The 21,979-nt window shown below is 36.1% G+C and overlaps 1 protein-coding gene across 1 annotated transcript in view; it reads left to right on the top strand.

The window, feature by feature from the left end:
• Positions 1-4,785: 4,785 nt before the first annotated feature.
• The window catches only part of LOC128210972 (uncharacterized), a 124,344-nt gene continuing 107,150 nt past the window's right edge, over positions 4,786-21,979 (top strand). The window contains exons 1-7 of the mRNA XM_052915331.1: positions 4,786-4,890; positions 11,495-11,598; positions 16,557-16,619; positions 17,213-17,409; positions 18,265-18,333; positions 20,450-20,539; positions 21,073-21,165. Of these exons, the coding sequence (XP_052771291.1) occupies positions 11,517-11,598; positions 16,557-16,619; positions 17,213-17,409; positions 18,265-18,333; positions 20,450-20,539; positions 21,073-21,165 (594 nt within the window). The 5' untranslated portion in view covers positions 4,786-4,890; positions 11,495-11,516. The remainder of the gene's footprint in view (positions 4,891-11,494; positions 11,599-16,556; positions 16,620-17,212; positions 17,410-18,264; positions 18,334-20,449; positions 20,540-21,072; positions 21,166-21,979) is intronic.

The following is a 21,979-nucleotide window of genomic DNA, read 5'->3' as shown; positions in this document are numbered from 1 at the left end:
ATAAGACAATGCAGCCATATAACATGATTGTATAGTTAGTAAATGACCTTACTCATGACATAACATCATAATTAGTTTAAAATGCATTCAATAATAATTCCAAATCTTATGCCATTACTAATGTTACATGATGTATTCTGGGTAACACACGCACACATACACACACACGCACGCACACCACACACAGACACACGTGCGCAAAAGACAATGGTTTCTTTATATATATCAACAATACATTACAATGAAAAATTACGTACTGACTTTAGTTTTAGTGTCATAATTAAAACGATCTTTGAAATAGACATGAAACGCAAATGTATTATAACTGATAAGAAAAGATAAAAGTCGCATAAACACGAAACATTCGGACATAAAGTAAAACGTCGACGTATTAAATGGTATCTTACTTCGAACTATGTTTGTACATGGAAAACTCTTTTGGAATAAAGTCTGTCTGTAGAATATAATTTTGTTCAGAAATTCAATGATTTGTATTCACTTTGAAAACACAAACGAAATAAGCCCTTTTGTCATATAATTAATTCATTGTTGGTTTTGCAGTGCTAGTCCTACAATTATCAGATCTTTTTAAGTATTATGAAATTTCTTGTTTTGAATAAATATTTACTTTTACTTCAACAAATATTATCTGCGGAATGTATTTGTTGAAGCCTTTCGTTTCACCACTCAGTGTTGTACACGTTACGTCAGTGTGCCAGGTTAGTTTGTGCGTCGTCAGGCTTCTCCTAATGATACCATTGATTGATGCAACGGCAAAACAGGGGCAGGCCCAACGACCAAACTTCTAACCTCAAACTTAGTTTATTGTAAACAATATATACTCACCTAAGTAAGAAACGATATCATAATATTTCAATGATTTCTATATAAAAACAAGTAAATATAGTGTATACTTAAAAGTTAATTAAAATTAAGTGGTTATAGTTCGTACATGTAAATCATAGGGATTAGCTAAATTCATTGAAGCATTTCAGTAAACGACATAGCTTCAGATTTTCACGTGGTGCACGGGGTACGAGGTACATGGTACATGTTGAGTTTACGTGAATATTGATTTGTTTAAGGGTTGAAGTGCAGTTGAAAAAAAAGCATTAATTATCCGGTTTCTTTCGTAACAAGTATGCCACGTTTGTCTGCTGATGAGCGTAATCGGAATATTGGTATGCTGCAGCCAGTACAGGCAGGTGCACCTCATGGTGACGTCGCTGCACGTTTTGGTGTGTCGCGTATGAAAATATCCCGTCTGGTAGGACGTTATCGAACACTTGGCACAGTTAATGATCGCCATAGATCTGGCAGGCTGCGAGTAACGACCCCTGCGCAAGACCGCTATATGAGGACGTCACATCTACGTAACAGATTTTTTGCCGGCAACGACCACCGCAGGACGTACCAATGCCGGGATATGTGCTCAAACGTGAGAAATAGGCTTGCCGAACATGGACTTAGGGCTAGACGCCGACATACCGGCCCGTGCCTTACAGCCGAACGTCGACGTAAACGTCGGGATTGGGTACACCAACATCACCGTAGGACTCAACAACAGTGGAACACAGTGTTATTTAGCGACTAATCACGGTTTTGCTTGGATCACGCTGGTTGACGCATGCGTTGCTATAGACGACGCTTTTCGGACGCATGTGTACGTCAGAGAGATCGATTACCTAACGTAATGGTGAGGGGTGGAATATCCATTTATTCTCGAACCCATAAAGTGGAAGTGCAAGGTAGGTAAAAGGACAGCGATATCGAAATGAGATATGGGAGCCAGTTGTTGCACCATTCATCAACGCCAATCCGAACGTCACTATGTTCCAGGACAACCGTCTATGTGCCACACCGCTCGATTTTCAACCACCTACCTTCAGGAGAGAAATATCCAGGTTCTTTCATGGCCTGCATTCTCACCTGACCTGTCTCCATTTGAGCATTTATGGGACGCCTTGAAACGCCGTGTTCGACTGCGTAATCCTCAAAACGCTAATGAGCTTACACGTTTTGTGCACGAAGAGTGGGCCGCGATACCACAGGAGACGATTAAGACATTGATTCGCTCAATGCGACATCGCTGTATTGCAGTAAGAGACACACATGGTGGACAAACCAGATACTGGTTCTGAGATGGCAAGGGAGTGCTTGTTAATTTAGGTGATTGACTGTAAAATACCTTTTCTTGCAATTTTTGAGCTACGGAGTGATTTTTTTTCTCGACATGAATATACCCGCCTCTTTTTCACTATCTGAAAATATATAAACACAATCGTTAGATTTTTGCCTTATAATACCTGGAAATACAGAATTGGAATTACGACGATCATTTGCTTTAAAGTATTAATTAATTAGACACAAAATGAACCTTAAAGTTCGCGAAGCAGTGTGGTAGTTGGTCATACTTTAAAAAGAAAATGATATTAATTCAGTTAATTGTTAATTTTCATGTTATGAAATTGCAACAGTTTTTTTCACAATTCGTTTCCTACTAAATTACTATTCATGAGCACCACAACCTATTCATTGGCACCACAACGTTCAGAAAATCGAGCATAGTGCAGCAAGTATAACAAATAAAGTTCTAACGCGGCAACCTTTTGGCAATAAAAAAAGCCACACACATGTAAAGAAAATGCGTTAACCTAAGGTACGAGAACAATTCTCACGAAAATCCAGATTTTTACGTTGTCAACACTAACGTCTAGCAAGTTATGCAAGTTCTAGACAACCAGATACAAGTTATGCAAGTTCTAGACGATCAGGTATTAAATGTTATTCAGGATTTTTACATTTAGAACAACTCATGGCCATTCCTATGTGGAACGCTATTCTCCAATGTTTTTATTTACTTGTATAAACCTCTACAAATGAAAACTTAGAAACCATACTCACTGTTTACATCCATATTCCACTCATTGGCACTACAACGGAAGACGCGTTGGAGCTTTTTCAACACATAGCAAAATGTTATGGCTCCAATGATCACCCGGCGTGATACAATATATTGAGAAATGATAACGTTTATTTTTTAATATGCCACCACCATGACGGCGACGATGACGACGATGGCAATGATTCATTATAACGTCCAATGAAGATGACTGTGTAATAGGGCACACATATATACCCTTTTCAAAAAAGCATGACAATTTTATTCAATAAATTTGACAAAATGATGCTATTTTGCTTTTCAAGTAGTCCATATATCAATGGAATGCCAGGTAAACTCATGTTAATCTTGTATCCTTTGAGTAGAGAGAGAATACTTTTACCAACATTTATACTTTGTCTAAAATACATTGCTATAAGAGGGTAACAGGGGAAAATGTGCACATTCGCCGTTTCACAGTATTAAGCACCCATGTTGCACTAGGGTAAAAATAAACTTCTACCAATAGTATTAATTTCAGTAATGGCCATGTGTAAAGTCCTGATTGCAATCATTATATAAATGGACAGATAAACATTATATTTTATTGTTTTGTGAATCGTTTAATTTATTCAAATTTAGCATCAACAAAATTGCTATACTATTGAATAATGTTTGTTTCATTACTTTTTGTTATCTTCTCTATACAGACCTTGAATATCAAAGTTAACGTTTATTAAAGTAAGTGTATCTGCTGTGAGAAACTGTTGGCTGTGTCACGGACACTACAGCGTCATGGACACTACAGCGTCACGGACTCAACATCGAGGTTATGCGTCAGCATTTTACTTTGTCAGAGCACAACAGCATAACGTTGAATCTCTCAAGTTTGGGAGTACAATCCGACCGGATAAACACGAATTATTAAAATGAGAAAGCATTTTATAAATCAAACCGATTTCAACAACAAAAGCATAGACACTTTTTGTATACTAATTTATAAAATGGAAAACAATAAACGACTCAAAAATGTTATTAGAATTAAAAAAAATAACAAATTAATTTCGGCATTTCCAATGGCAACATTTATCAAAGGAACGCCTTGTACATGATATATATATACACAATAGAAATGACTTATTTCAGCTCTGTTTGAACGTTGTAATGATTTTTGGTATGTATAAATGGCCATGAATAATGAAATCCCAATATATGATGTTTGCTTCTGCCACACACTTAAATTTTTAATTCTTTTAACTTTTGTTTTTCCCTAATACTTTATTAAGTTTTGATGAATGATAAATTGTGCGCTCATTTGTATCAATATTTACACCATTCAACTAATATCGTATATATCTGTTTGTAGTATGAACTGGTTTGGCTGGGCATAAAAGCAAACACAAATTAAAACTGCAATGCTAAGTCAAGGCTTAAGTATGATCGCAAAAGTCACAAGAATTTAGCTTGCCCAGTATGAAATGTCTCGTATTAAGTTTAGTTTTGTAATAGGTCATTATGTTGAAATACTCCAATACTTCAAGTCATATCAAATATTACCATTCAGTTATATTGATTTAGCAAACAGAGCAGACTTATGCATATAAGGCTTCATCATGACCAGCACACTCTGCCATTAACTTCTTTAAAACAATCATTCTCACCCGTATTTGTTTTGCAATACTTGAGTGCAGTGCATTTATTTATGTAAAAATAATCTGCTCGGAATGTCCAAGGTTACAAATGTATACATGAATTTAATTCTGCGTGGGAAGGTTCTCATAGAATTAAAACAGGTTTACGATTAGCACACAATCTTATTAATAGACCAGAGAGCTAACAGGGCGTAAAGTACATGTAGTGCCCATTGAAGAATGACAGACTATTGTCCGTGCTTTCGTATAGTGAAAGACTCGACGTTCGGTTAGGTTATACTCGACTTGGGCGTTCACCGTACCGGTTAAGAAAAATAAATCCGCGTTATTTCGGATCTTGAGTGCTCGACTTTAAAGGTTGGTAAAAATATTGATTACTTTTTTATATATATTATATCTGGTGTAAACAAACGCATTTTGGACTATTGGAACTGCATCATAATAATTTGATAACATGCACATCAATGCGCATACCTTCCTGCATCTTCTGGATAATACCATGCAGGAATGATGGAATATTATTAGTAGTAGTAATTGGCGATTGCATTTCTAGCTCGACTATTCGAAGAACAAGGGGAGCTATACTACCCATTGTTTGTGACAGCTCTTGTTTGTAAACTGCAACATTGTTGATTGTATTAAAAGAGCAGATGTCGCATATACAAAATGTACTAAAATCAGGGCTTCGGAAAAAATAACCACAATATGAATACATATGCATCTTATGTTTGACCATTTTGAAGAAGAAAGTATATAATGGTTATCAGCATCGGGTAATTGTTTTACATACGATTTAAAAAAATATATAAATCTCTCAACTACCAAGGTTTTTGCCCGGGGGCATGTAGGGGTTTTGAAACCCGACTGGCAAGATTTTGACTTAACCGGATATTTCCAAATTATATAAGTTTTTTTCCTGCTTAATGGGATTTTCATAACGTTTCCTACTTCATCCATAAGTGCGGTTTATCTGAATCCCCAGTGTCCCCCACCCCACACCACCCGATGGGGCAAAACAGTAATACTAGTATTGCACTATGTTATGAATATGCTACAATACAGGATCAGAACATTTGTTTCATCATGGGGTACTTTGAGAATTGAAGAAAGTGGGCACATATTCGATGTATTTTGTTTTGGAATTTTTATGTTTTTATTTTGATTTGAGCCCGTTACATTATAATGATTATGTTACAGTGTCAATATAGTTATACGTTATACTGGCTATTGCATATTTCTGTTGTTTTTAGTTGATCAGCCAAATCAGATGAGTCAAAAGCTCGTGCATATTCAGTTTTGACTTCCTGATTTTCTGCATTTCAAGGTTTATGCAACACTGATCCTGAAATGATTGGCTATCATATGATATTTTGCTCACAATAATTTATAGCCAACACGAGATATTTTGGGTAAATTTGATAAATTTAGACCCTTTTAATCTATCTACTGAGGCGTATGTTTTTATATACATAATATTAAACCTTGAATTGCTGAACCAATACGTTTAAATCGCCAGAAAAAAAATGAAAGAAGACTTTGAAGTATGTACCTCAACAATTGGTTTAATATCTGCTATTGTAATTAGAATGTTAATGTTCATGTTTTTTTTCGAGATTATTGTCAAGTATTTAGTTAAATTGACATTCTGCTCCTCTCTTTGGGTTTTCGCATACAGTGCAAACATTCCGAAACTGTACATTCAAGCGTGAATGAGAAATGAAATTATTTGTGTCAACAACTGCTGAAGAAAATGTAAAGCTGTCCCACATTTCTAACTGTCCAAACGAATAGTGGTACTTCTCAAGTTTTCATGTTTTACCATTATAATCTTGATTATTGTCAATTATTTAGTTTATTTGACCTGTCGTTCTTGTCATTGGATTTCCCCTTCAAGCGTGAATGAGAAATGAAATCATTTGTGTCAACAATTGCTGGAGAAAATATAAAGACCAAACGACTTGTGGTACTTAGTATGTTTTCGACTACGATCTTTTAAAGCTGCACTCTCACAGATTGAACGTTTTGCCAACTTTATTTTTTTGTCTTGGAACGAGCCAATTTTTGCGAACATTAATGTAAACCCAGTTATATTAGATCTCAGATTTTTATATTTAAAAACAAAAACATTAATTTTCGAACAGAAATATGAAAATCTTCGATCTGATCTTTTTCCAGCAATCTTTTATCATTGGTTTGCAGATATTTACGCAAAAAAAATGCTGTTTCCAAGACAAAAAATAAAAAAGTTGCAAAACGGTATATCTGTGAGGGTGCAGCTTTAACCTCCATGTAACCACCTTTGGTATACATTCTGTCGGAGTGTCGAAAATACTGCTTTTTCCACATTGAAGTGTTTCATTACGCACTGGTGTCGTGATGACGCATTGTTGCCGTGATGAAAGACCTTTTACCTAAAAAAATCAGGCGATAGTTGGCATCCGTTTGGCGACATCATCATCATCATCGTCATCGCTACAGCCACCGCCGCCGGCACCACCAGCACCGCACCACCACCATATACTATATGAGGGGAAGCTTGTAAGACATGCACAACTAATGAGCAAACAGTTTTAAATGTAGAATATATTGAAATGTGCGACATGTACAGTTATTGAATAATGATCATTTTTAAATTCTGTAGCCACATGTTACAACAGTTTAAGCTTAATGGCAGAATGGAAGCAATTACAACAGAAACCTATTGGCTGATGTGAATGATTAGCGACAAAATCCTGTCAGTTTTCTTACAAACTCTCCATTTTTATCAATTACTTCAGATTTAAAAAAAACGAACGATAAGCTATAAATGTGTTTTGAAGACAAGTGCTAATAATTAAACCATATTTCACGTGCGTACTATTTGATAATACAGTACTCATGGTACTCTTTACCTTCCAAGTTCTTCTCTTGCCAAGGAATGGTCGCGGGCTTTCGCGGAGGTTTAATTATATACCCTTTAGTAACTATTTTAACGTGTAAAACCCATGCATGTTTCAGGAACTATTTTGACTGCTTTTGCATAATTCCTGAGTACATTATTCTAGAAATGGTGGAAATAACTAGTATGAATGATATTAATATTATGTTATCCGTTATCGTGACTTGAACTAGTATGAGAATTTATTGTATAAATACTGTCTGTTTTTTTTTGTTATATCCTGTTTTCATTATCATCGACACTTTTAAAACTGTCCTTGATGTATAAATGTACATGAAACTTTATAACAGCATTCGTCCCTAGCGGATCCAGGTAGGCGCACCCTGCGGTGCCCCCCCCCCTCCCCTAAAGTCGGTTAAAAGGTTTACTCAAAATTTTAATACAGGAAAAAGTAATAAAATGCGCACAGAATACACCATTTCGGAATAGAAGTTGTAAAATTGTCTTGGGTGAGTAAATTAAAAAAAAATATGGAGAGGCGCAAGTAAAAAGGTTACGCACCTAGGTAACGCCTCCCCCCCCCCCCCCATCTCCTTAGAAGTACTGGAGATCACTGATCGTCCAGAGCAGTAAACTAATGATGCATTGGAAAACCTCGGCCATTTTCCATCGAAAACAACCTCGCATGTATGCCGGTATATCAATTGAAGATTACCAAGAGTGAAGTCATTAAGTTTAACTGCTAAATTGAAATTACTACGCGATCTACTTGCAGTGTAGTTAAATGTAAAGATTTCTGACATTGTAAACCGTCCATTTACATCCAGGGTTATTTTCGATGGGAAATGGCTGAGGAATTCTGAATGATGATATTGTTAACCATTTTATGCTTTAAACTCCATTTAAGTGCTGAGCGTACAATATTAGTCCCTTGGATATCATGACATTCTGTACATACAATCTAAATAAAATTGTATCTTTATTTACTTTATGTTATAAATCTACATTTAAGTTTTTCTCTGCTTTAACAATGGAATCTACACTGACGATTTATAACCATTGCGACTTCAAAAGGGCCCGAATGTGTTGGGTAAATAATGATATTTCACACCGAAGGGCATTATTAGCAATCTTTTATTACTATTTTTCGAAGATTTTTCAAAAGATGAATTCAATGTACAATGACGATAATGATATTTTACCACGCCGTAGCGAGATTATAGACGACCTTTAAACACAATGACTTAGCTGGGTATCTTTCACTGCATTTTAAAAAGAAGAATTATTTTCACTTGTTAAATTAATGTTTTCTGATGCGATGGTAATATATTGCTGTCTCTCCATGTATCTAAGGCTTACGTTAGTTAACATAGCAAACTGTTGTTTTGTTTTAAATTCCTGTCGTATCGTAGCGAATACATAATACGGTGAAGTAAGTGCATTCGAATGCAGGAGCACGTCGAGGTAAAAAATTCGAGGCATAAAGTCGAGGTATAAAGACGAGGGATAAAGTCGAGTCATAAAGTCGGCGCATGAAGTCGCGGAATAAAGTCGTGGCATAAAGTCGAGGTATAAAGTCGAGGCATAAAATCGAGGCCTACAGTCGAGGCATTAAGTCGAGATATAAAGTCGATGTATAAAGTCGTGGCATAAAGCCGAGACCTAAAGTCGAAGCTTGAAGTCGTTGATAAAGTCAAGGCATAACGTCGAGGCATACAGTCGATACCTCAAGTCGAGGCATAACGTCGTGGCATAAAGTCATGGCATGAAGTCGAGGCCTAAAGTCGAGGATTAAAGTCGAGGCATAAAGTCGAGGCAAAAAGTCGAGGCCTAAAGTCGAGGTATCAAGTCGAGGCATAAAGTCGAGGTATTATCATATCCTTGTCGACGGCGGCGTCTTCGTCGGCGTCATAGTGTAAGCACTTAACACTTAACATTGGAACTTGGTACAAACCTTTTAAGAGACAATACGCACAAACGTAGCAAGGCTCATAACTCTGGTATTAATATTTATTGAGTTATGCCCCTTGTTAAACTGAAAAACAACAACACAACCAGGCGAGCGTTTACATCCGTATGTGGTGCTCATTTTGCATTGTTAAACTTTGCAAATATTCAAAACGTACGCCCAACCCGGATGTCTGCGGGCATTTGTTAAAGTTTCTCAACTGTAAATTCATTTTATCGCGCCTTTGTATGAATGCATTCAAATGTCTGTAAATGAACACGCCAATGAATTTTATAAACAGTTTTATGTGGAAATGATTAAATAATGAAGAGTCAGACGGCGAGAAAAGCAAAAAAAGTATTTTAGAACAGATATTGTGGGAATGTCTAAATGGTATTTTGTTACCATATAAATATATATTTAGAAACGTTTGTATAAGGCTAATTTTGAAATGAAACCCTTCATAATTTGAAATAAAACGTAGTTGTATATTGATTTGAAACACCTGTGCGGATGTGGTTATATCATGCAATAAACGAAATGTGTCGCAACTGTTTAGTATTACCTTTATCAAATGCGTGTTTGTGTAGGTAAGAATACAGTCTGAGAAATTGTATTCGTTAGTAGAACATAGACATAGTCGATGGAAAAATCTATTTCAGCTTATTTATTTCACTTGACATTCTAGACGAAATAGACACGTGTTTTGTAAGGTCCAAAACTCTGGCAGTGATTGAGTTCTGTCCCTTTTCGATCGATAAAAAACAGACGGTCGTTAGGATCCGCTGGCGATGCACTTCTTTATACAAATTGGGGAGTGGAGTAGAAGCGGAGTGTAACAGGGCCTTTCGAACTTTGAACATTACAATGCTAAAACGTTCTCCATATTTGAATTAACAGGAATGTTTGCCCACCACAAACGAATAAAATGGGTGGCTCGCTGGTTCATGGGTTATTTGGACATTACCTATGACTGGAGAACGCAAATATTTGGTCTCAGCTTAAAAGGCATATCGACTTCTTATTAAAATATTGAGTTTGTAGACTGTAGTCTGTTGGATAAACAAGGAACATGAATTTGTATGATGTCTGTATGGTGAAAAGGTACATCTGTGAATGCTAATCTAGCAAGCCGGGCGTTCGTACTTTACAACACGGGTTCATTTCAAAAGCCGGAATTGTAATTGTTATTAAGTACATTATACAACGAAAATTCCATGCAGTCTTTGTGACATTCATATACATGTAATTATATATCTTAAGATGAAACCATAAGGCATTACATTTTATGTACATACCAGGGGCGGATCCAGGATTTTGGGTTGGGGGGGGGGGGCGTAACGTTTAATCACTCTAAAGGTTGCACTAGCAGATCCAGGGGCATACCTATAGTTCTAATATCATAACGAGGTTTCTATTAGGACGACTAAGTGGCTTATATAATTTGTATATTTTCGTTAAGCGGGAAAAACGAGGGAAGATACATGTATAATTGTGAACCCATGTTCAGATACTTTTACTATTCAACATATTCTAAGTGCATAGCTATCTATGTGTATCTATCGCACAATGGATCTATCAGTAGCATGCGCCTAGGATATTTCCTGGCGTAGATGTTCACAATTTCCTCAATATCCAATTTTATGTCCCTATGAATGAAGAGTAGCATGAGAGCGTTGAACCGGCTCTGGCCCATGGTACTCCTGTGCGGGTTCTTGATGAATTTCAATGACGAGTTGGACCGTTCCACTCCTGCTGATGTCACAGAAGTTAAAATGTTGTATAAAGATACGCGAGCGAAGCGAGCGAAGAAAAAATAGGAACATATAGTATATTTTATTGTTTCCATACCAAAGAACATGTAAGCTCCGGGAATTTTAGGGGGGGCGTGCGCCGGGTGCGCCCCCCCCCCTGGATCCGCTAGTGCATACGTGGTTTATGCTGTTGTTGTTATTGATGGTGCTTGTATAAAGAGTATACATACGAGTACTTTTATGTGTGCGACGTGTGTAGTCAATCTTGTTGTTTTATTTTATCATGTTTTTATTCACAATGCTATTTATAGCGATATAGAATTTCAAAGAGTTTTTGTTTGATGCTATTCATAGCATATTATCGACATTTTGTACTTGCAGAGCGGGCATTTCGAGCGCTGATATGGGGCGCGGTAACTCCCCGCGGTGCTGGGCGGTGGCCATTTTCGTGTTGGCAAGGCTGTCCACAGTCCTAACACAAACACGTAAGTCTATAGTCATTTTAATACATTAGAACGTCCATAATAAGATCTATGGTGAAGGCAGAGAACATTAATAATCAATTTCCAGCCCGTTTTCTAAGGGTTCCTGGAGTAGACAAACCCGTACTAGTGTCCGTTTGGGGATGCCAAAAGAACGGGGAAAAAGTAAAAACGGATCCCTGGTGGTACAAGTAACAAATGATCTTTCCGGTCGTCTCATTTGCTTATTTGAGCTTGACTGGATTGTTTCTAATTGTCTGTTCGTGATGTTAACAAGCAAACGATGAAGACATGGCACAGGGTATATTTATCTGTTATCTATGACCTGCGAATAAACGAAAGTAAAACAAATAAATAGATAGAAAGAGAGATGGATGGATGGATCTGGGGCTATGGATGAATGGATGATGGATGGATGGATCTGGGTCTATGGACGAATGGATGAATGGATGATGGATGGATGGATCTGGGTCTATGGATGAATGGATGAATGGATGATGGATGGATGGTTTGAGTATTGGGTGGATGGATGAATGAATGGATGATGGATGGATGGTTTGAGTATTGGATGGATGGATGGATGAATGGATGATGGATGGATGGTTTGAGTATTGGATAGATGGATGGATGGATGAATGAATGAATGAATGAATGAATGAATGAATGAATGAATGAATGAATGAATGAATGAATGAATGAATGAATGAATGAATGAATGAATGAATGAATGAATGAATGAATGAATGAATGAATGAATGAATGAATGAATGAATGATGAATGAATGGATGGATGGATGGATGGATGGATGGATGGATGGATGGATGGATGGATGGATGGATGGATGGATGGATGGATGGATGGATGGATGGGGTAGGTGGGTAGGTGGTTGTGTGGATGGATGGATGTATGGATGGGTGAGCTCTGGGTGGGGTAGGTGGGTAGGTGGTTGTGTGGATGGATGGATGGATGGATGGATGGATGGATGGATGGATGGATGGATGGATGGATGGATGGATGGATGGATGGATGGATGGGTGGTTCTTTGGTTTGATGATGATGATGATGATGATGATGATGATGGTTGTGACGCTGATGCTGAAAAGGATGATGATGATGATGATGATGATGATGATGATGATGATGATGATGATGATGATGATGATATTTATTTACATCACAGTTTAACATTTTGCTAATAAATGAATCTGTCATCTGATTAAATAAACCGGTCAAGGCATAAATCGTTATGTATAAAATCCCGCCCCACCTCTTAATCTTTAATGACAACAAAAACATTTGGAAATCGAGCAAGGCAGATTAGCCGATGTTCAAGGTGAATGTGTCGCTTTTGTGAATGGATCATTGTTGCTTAAAAGTTCAACAGAGATCAACGCAAAGGTGCGTAGTAAGTGGCTCTTAATACCTGCAGAGCCGAAGTTCCGCAGAGGGGGATAAAGGGTAATTCCGAAATGGTTGAAACTGTCTGACAGTTAAAGGTCTTGCCAGACGGATTTATTCATATATTTCAAATCTAGTTCAAAAGTGTAGATTATTTTTTACACAGCCCGGCTTCAGCTCATGCTCGGTGGAATATTTCGAATGCACAAATGTTAATTCAAATGCATAGCATATGTATTTAGAATACAACCTCTATTTTCGCTAGGCTCACTCCGCCCATTATAAATCATACATAGATATTTTACTTCATGTCATCGAACTGTCACATTAGACACCAGCTGTAAAGTTGTCTTCCCCTTAATTGTCGGTGTTGAAAATTATCTCCCTGACAATTTGCAATGATACATTCCTGGCTATGATGGCAATATAAAATTTATCATGGAGATTAAGGCAGAGGGTTGTCCAATAACCATCAACAATTCTAAGATAATCCATCAACAATTCTAAGATAACAGCATACATTTACAGCCAATAAAATCGCACATCGCACTTAAAGCTGCACACGCACAGATTGACCGTTTTAAGTTCAACATTCAAACAAAATCGTTCCTGAGAATCAGCTCATTTTGGCATGAATGCGTTCACTGAATTCAGGTGTGTGAGATCAATTACAATAGAACAGATTAATTAATTTAGAAAACTGCCTAATATTTCATTTTCTTAAAGTGATACTCTATAAAAAAACTGCGATCTGATTTTTTGTCAGAAGTTTTATATCACTGGGTTCCAGACATATGCACAAAAATGGTCCATTCCAAAACAAACAAAAAATATGTGAGTTGTCAAAACGGTCAATCTGTGAGAATGCAGCTTTAATAAGTATCACTCTAAATCGTTTACGACTAAGCAGACTTGACCCAGCCTGCAGAAAACTAGTTAATCTGAGGTAGGACAAATCATATCTTGAATAGAAGTGCACATAATATGATCTTTAACTGTCAAAGTTCAAGATCAGATAGAAACTAGAGAGCTACTAAACTAACCGAGATCGCTTCATGTGACAGGCCCAAGGACGAGGGAGAATAGTGTGTGACCATTTCATCTGCATGATTTATGAATCATGAAATTTTGGTATTTTTTTCTGATAAAGTGTCGACTTATTGTCAAAGTTTTCGTATTGGCATATGTGTTGTCGGCGACAGCAGCGGTCTTGTGGCTGTTAACGTCATGCATAAACGTTATATTGTTGACAAAAACTAAGACCTGGAACTATTTAGTATTATTCTCCTGAGACTTTGTACACATGTCCACAGTGGCAATTAGCACTTGCGAAGAAAGAAAGACAACTTTGTCTATTACTAGTATACGATGAGAACAATATCCACTTGGGTTACCGTGTCGTTATTTATTTTAATTGTTAAAGCTGCATTGTCACCGATTGAACGATTTGACAACTTTTTGTATTTTTGTCTTGGAAGGAACCAATTTTTGGGAAAATGTATGCAATGCAGTTATATAAGACTGCTGACGAAAAATAAGATCGCAGATTTTTATATTTAGTTTAAAAAAAATGATGTTTTATGCACTTTTCTTAAATCGTTAGTAATCTGCGATCAGATCCTTTGTCAGCAATCTTATATCGTTGGTTTGCAGATATTTACGCAAAAATTTGCTCTTTCCAAAACAAAAAATAAAACAGTTGTAGAAACGGTAAATCTGTGAGAGTGCAGCTTTTAGGTATTTTGATTTCACCACTTAATTTCAATAGAGCGTTGGTTGCGGTAATACTTGTTACAGTACCATTTCGAAATAGCTGGCCCTAGAGCAGCGAAGATCACCGCATTTAGAAATTTGAGACCTCTGAATAAAGCCCACACCAACCACACAATAAATATTTTAATAATAACTTTATCTTGCCCTATATACTCTTGGTCATGCCTTTATAGATGTTGTGTGTTCGTTTTACCTTTCAGACTAATTGGCAAACAGCCGTAAATTATGTTCGAAAATCTCGTGGCCGAATCCCTTTAGATACACACTTTGCACTGTTTCTGTATTACTTCTGTTTTATTTATCATATAATGTGTAAATGATTCTTCATGAAATACAATATAATTGAATCATAAGTGTGTAAAAGTGAGCTTTTATGACTTTGAGTCACTTTCACCTTTTTGAGGAATTATTATGCCCCCGAAGGTGGGCATATAAAAAACCGCACCGTCCGTCCGTCCGTCCGGCTCTATAACTTTCCCTTGTATGGACAGATTTTAAAATAACTTGCCACATGTGTTCCACATACCAAGACGACGTGTGGCGTGCAAGACTCGTGTCCCTACCTCAAAGGTCAAGGTCACACTTAGTGTTTATTCACAATGGAGTGCTGCATATAAGGACATAGAGTTTAGGTTGTCGTGTCCGGGCTGTAACTTTCTCTTGTATGGACAGATTTTAAAATAACTTGCCACATGTGTTCCACATACCAAGACGACGTGTCGCGTGCAAGACCCGTGTCCCTACCTCAAAGGTCAAGGTCACACTTAGTGTTTATTTACAATGGAGTGCTGCATATAAGGACATAGAGTATAGGTTGTTGTGTCCGGGCTGTAACTTTCTCTTGTATGGACATATTTGAAAATAACTTGCCACATGTGTTCCACATACCAAGACGACGTGTCGCGTGCAAGACCCGTGTCCCTACCTCAAAGGTCAAGGTCACACTTAGTGTTTATTCACAATGTAGTGCTGCATATAAGGACATAGAGTATAGGTTGTCGTGTCCGGGCTGTAACTTTCTCTTGTATGGACATATTTTAAAATAACTTGCCACATGTGTTCCACATACCAAGACGACGTGTCGCGTGCAAGACCCGTGTCCCTGCCTCAAAGGTCAAGGTCACACTTAGTGTTTATTCACAATGGAGTGCTGCATATAAGGACATAGAGTATAGGTTGTCGTGTCCGGGCTGTAACTTTCTCTTGTATGGACAGATTTTAAAATAACTTGCCACATGTGTTCCACATACCAAGACGACGTGTCGCGTGCAAGACCCGTGTCCCTACCTCAAAGGTCAAGGTCACACTTAGTGTTTATTCACAATGTAGTGCTGCATATAACGACATAGAGTTAAGGTTGTCGTGTCAGGGCTGTTACTTTCCCTTGTATGGACAGATTTTAAAATCACTTGCTACATGTGTTCCACATACGAAGACGACGTGTCGTGTGCAAGACCCATTTCCCTACCTCTAAGGTGAAAGATACACTAAGTGTTTATTCACAAGGGAATTCTGAATATAAGGACATAACAGTGTAGGATGTCAAGTATGGGTGGTATTTTTTATGTTCAGAGGCAATTTAAAATAACTTGCCATATGTATTTGACACGTAAAGGCAAGATCAACTTTTCATGTACTGACCTTGTTCGTAGGTCAATGTCACATTCGGGGGCATTCGTCACATACTGTGACAGCTCTTGTTAAATATATACTAACACATCTGTAATTATATATCGTATAATTAATTGTTTATATGTAAAACTGAAGCATATTTTTTTTTCCGTTTCAGCATGCCAAAGGAATGATTTTCAGACGGGGTCGGTGCTTTCGGTCAGCGTGGATGAAGGCACAAGTAGGTCTCCATATATACGGACATGGACCTATAAACCTGGTTTATAGGTCCGTGATTATAATTATTATAATAATAATAATAATAACAATTATTATTATTATAATAATATAATAATAATAATAGCATCTTTATTTTAAGAAGGTAACACATTATGACATAATTACAGAGTCAACTATAAAACATCATATTTTCAATATGGCCTTCTAAAACAAAACATAATGACATCTTTACACAATTCACACATGACATGTATACATACTACTAGTATTATTAAAATATCATCAAATACGATAAACAACAAGTCATATAAAGCATTAATGATAATAATTATAATAATCCGTATCACGGACCTATGGTTTATAGGTCCATGTTATAATTGTTCCTCACAAATCAATCATACAGTAATGAATTGATTTATCTAGAAGTGAAAATCAGGTGTTATATTTTTGGTAAAATTTACAAGAATTAATGTTTTCCACAATATAATTCATAGGATCTGATTTTTTTCATATTTAAAGGTACTTCTGAATGAAATATAGGCTTTTCCCAAGTTTCCTGCAATTAATAATTTGTTCATACTTGTGTTTTTATAGATCCGCAATTCAATAGCGTATTTTTCGACAACTACCGTGACCAGATCCCTATAGCGGGGAACTTCGGCCAAAACGGGCTGTCAGTCACCTTCAACCAGGGACAGAATTCGGACCTTCCGCCCCAACAATACTTTACCTTAGAAAGTGTTGGTGGTTCCGGCATATTCGTCCGCCTTATAAACACCCTGGACAGAGACGTAAGTTTATTTATACGGATATTGAATATTTTTTTTTATTACTTTTACCATGATTTTAAGTCTGCGCGTTATCGCAATATCTCCCACTCATGACGTCGGACGACATCCGGAGTGTAACGGAAAAGGTCGCACGTGGATATCAGGCGATGATTTCCCATAGTCTATGTAATTGCAAGTATCTTGGCATCCTCCTGAAGCGCTATTTCTACAGTAAAGGAATTTACGTCATTGACAGATGGCGGGAAAGTACATAAAAATAGTTCTAAAGCATGCTTGACTTTTACGAAATTAATTCATTGTGTAATCTTAAGGGGCGTAGCCAGGGCCTAAAAAGCTTGTAGGCCCGATCATTCTATGTGAGTTTGGAGCCTTTTATATGCACATTACACACATTCAATTATACAATACAATTGCAATGATTACAATGAAAACAAGCAAAACACCCTGTACGTAGATTAATAAAAAAACAGCAAACTTTCTTTCGTTAAAATAAAGCTAACCTTTGAGTTGTTCAAAGTGTTTGAGTAGCTATTAGTTTTTGTTGCATTTTTGGGTTATTCAAAATCATTTTCCAAAATAGTTGTAGGCCCGGGCCTACAATGCCTATATGTAGCTACGCCACTGTCTTATAGGTTGATTTGTTTGACAACCATCACTTTGCACAACATTTGTTTTGCAAAATTGCATGACTTTTGAGTTTTTTTACGACTGACGAAGTTTTACGATTGGCTGTTGAGGAATCGCGTCTGATTGTGGTGAGAATGTTCTGGCCACGGAATATTTTTTTGCAGCTCCTTGTCCATATTGTTTGAAAATAATTCTTTTTTTCATTTGTTTTAAAATGTTTGTTTTCAGGGGACGATTACTGGTGTTGTCAGGGACTCTGTAACATACGATTTGTTATGTACATTCAACGGAAATCCCGTAAGTCCTTAGTATAAAGTTAAAATGTAGTGTGTGTGTGGTGGGGGGGAGGTCTTTTTGACTTAATTTGGATTTTGTAATTTACCCTAGGTGAGATATTTTTTTATTAAATACAAGACAAATAGAGAGGGAAAGTAAAACTACTGAGTTTGGTTTATTCCATAATGAAAAATTTGAAATCTTTCTACATGGGTTGTAGTAATGTGATCTTAGTTTAGTTTAAAATATGGCCGACCAAAATCCCTCATTGAGGCGACGTGGAAACCCTGAAATCCATGCAATGTGGTTAGGCTGACCTAAGGCTGATGGCTTTTCTCCATGCCTACATTGTACATGTACTTAAGCGTGGCTTTAAAAGAACCACCAGGAGTTATACAAGAATGGTCACTTGGCAAGTCAGTAAGGATACATGTACTGAGGAACAACCTGCAGATGATACTCTTGTTGAACCAAACACTGCTAACTACTCTGAACCAATATGTTTAGAAATGCTCACACGATAGCTAATCATATAATTTCTGGACTTGCCTGGAGGCTGGTCACATTCAGGCATGATTGACACTCCATCATTCTGATGGACAGGCCTGTTTGAATGCTACTATCGCATATTGTTACAATGGTTTTCAAATTGATTTTCTTATGCAATAAATGAGTATTACATATATAATTTAAAATCATGAAAGATCATGATAATTGAAGTTCTTAACCAAATAAATAGCATACTATACACATGTATATAAGTCCTAAGAACTATTTACGGTATACACAGATAATAAATGGAACAAATGAAATAAGTTGACATTATTGTGTTAAAAATATTTAAATTAAAGTAGAAAAATCGTGATCTTGTTCATGAATTAGTGAGTAAAAATAAGATTGAAATTTAAGTTATGTGACTTATCCCAAATGTGGTTTTGCTCTTAATCTTTTGTGGACTTTTGTGGACTTGTAATAGTTGTTAAATATTTGTTTTTTTCTGGACCAGTGCTTTCAGTAATAGGCTAGTTTCAAAGGCCTCAAAATGATCTTTACAAATATGAAATTGAAATTGTTTGACCAAAGTTTTATCAGATCTGATGTTAAAAATATATAATGAACATTTTTGGTATTTCATGAATGATTGTAATGGTTGAAGGTCTTCTTATGATATCCAGTTTATTTGCACAAGTTTATTTCCAAAAGACTCTACCCAATGGGTCAATTATATTTTGAAGATATTGAGTTTCAGAACAATGTGATTTGCAGGTATGCAGTGTGAGTTTGCTACTAAACGAAAACAAATTTATCAATCCATTTTAATGTTGCACTCTCACAGATTGACTGTTTTGCCAATCTTTTTTTCCTTTCTTTGAAAAAGCATTTTTTCGTAAATGTCTGAAAAGTTGAAACCAGTGATATTTATAACTGTTGATGAAAGATTAGATTGCCGTTTTTTCATATTAATGTTTGAAAATTGATGTTTTATGGCTAAAATATTAATAATGATTTAAGAAAAATATTTTTTTTCAACAGATTTCCAAATAACTGAGATATGTTCTTTTGTAATCTGAATTGAAGTCATTGATGCCAAAATCAGCTGATTCTAAGACAAAAAATAAAAAGAAAGTCAAAAACTGTCAATCTGTTAGATTGCAGCTTTAAGGCTAAACATTATGTTTTTTTTTAATTCCATTTTATTATGTAATATTAGGGTTTAAATAATTTATATGAGTGTTCGGAGCTTCATATATCAATATTTATTTTGTTGATTGATTGAAACAATATTTATCCAGAAAAATATTAAATTCCCATAAAAAGTGACATTGAAGAGTGAAAGTTTTAAACACTAAACATTGTAACTGCTTGTTCAATATTATCTTTAAAAGGACTTATAAGCTATCTTGACAATTTTTCAAATAATAATAGTTTGTTGTTACAGCTGATGAACTTCGTGAAGAGAACTGCAGTCACTCACACTATAGTCCATTGCATTTAGATTTGCCATGTCATATACTTTAAAATGTTAATAAAAATGAATGTTAAAAACATAAATCTAGCTAGTTTTTCATTTCATTTTTCAGATACTGACCTCGATAAAATATCATAAAAATTCATGCAATGATACGTTTCATTTCAGACTTCGTACACCCTGGTGATCACAATACGAGATGTAAATGATAATGTACCCGTTTTTACAAATCTACCCACAGTTGTCACAATTAATGAGGTAGGTTTTTAAGGGAATAGAGCTGTTATTTAAAGAATGCATTCAATACATATTTGCATGAAATGCCTGTAAATAAAGTGAATGTGTTCAGCTCTTAGTGTATTTTTTAATTGTCTTTGTAAAAAATTGCTATGATAATATGACACAATATATCATTCTTAATCAGTTTATTCTAAATGTACTTATGTATAATTGAGTTATCTTTTTGTATTTATTCAAAAATAGCATATAAGATGGCCATTTTAATCTCTATACTGCACCAGACGGTGTGTTTAATCTCTATACTGCACCAGACGGTGTGTTTAATCTCTATAATGCACCAGACTGCTTTATTATTGAATAATGTGAAGTATTAAATTCAATGATGCAACAGAATTCATCTCATTTAAAATAAATTGTGGAAATAAAAAATTACCTTCCTTTTGATCCTAAGCTTTTAAAAAAAGAGTCTACAGACGAAAATAGATTGCGGCAAATGTCATTTGATAAATGACATACAAACCTTTTCATGTAAATTTGTTCATCGTTTTCAGCTGCGGTATACAGGTCTGTCTGTGTACGATGTGAATGCCGAGGACATTGATGCCGGGGTTAATGCTATCATTACCTACTCCATCATTTCCGGGGTAACATGTTACAATTTCATGAAATTCTCATGTTTTGATTATGCAACATTCGTTATGATTTGTGTCAACTTTGAGATAAGAGACTTCAACTTTGAAGTAGTGACATTTCAACTTTGAGATAAGGGACTTCAACTTTGAAGTAGTGACATTTCAACTTAATTTGAGATAAGGGACTTCAACTTTGAGGTAGTGACATTTCAACTTTGAGATAAGGGACTTCAACTTTGAGGTAGTGACATTTCAACTTTGAGATAAGGGACTTCCAACTTTGAGGTAGTGACATTTCAACTTTGAGATAAGGGACTTCAACTTTGAAGTAGTGACATTTCAACTTTGAGATAAGGGACTTCAACTTTGAAGTAGTGACATTTCAACTTAATTTGAGATAAGGGACTTCCAACTTTGAGGTAGTGACATTTCAACTTTGAGATAAGGGACTTCCAACTTTGAGGTAGTGACATTTCAACTTTGAGATAAGGGACTTCAACTTTGAAGTAGTGACATTTCAACTTAATTTGAGATAAGGGACTTCAACTTTGAGGTAGTGACATTTCAACTTTGAGATAAGGGACTTCCAACTTTGAGGTAGTGACATTTCAACTTTGAGATAAGGGACTTCAACTTTGAAGTAGTGACATTTCAACTTTGAGATAAGGGACTTCAACTTTGAAGTAGTGACATTTCAACTTAATTTGAGATAAGGGACTTCAACTTTGAAGTAGTGACATTTCAACTTAATTTGAGATAAGGGACTTCCAACTTTGAGGTAGTGACATTTCAACTTTGAGATAAGGGACTTCCAACTTTGAGGTAG

Source organism: Mya arenaria, chromosome 2 (genome assembly GCF_026914265.1).
Source record: "Mya arenaria isolate MELC-2E11 chromosome 2, ASM2691426v1".
In the NCBI taxonomy this organism is placed as follows: domain Eukaryota; kingdom Metazoa; phylum Mollusca; class Bivalvia; order Myida; family Myidae; genus Mya; species Mya arenaria.
This window is presented reverse-complemented; position numbering and strand designations above follow the sequence as displayed.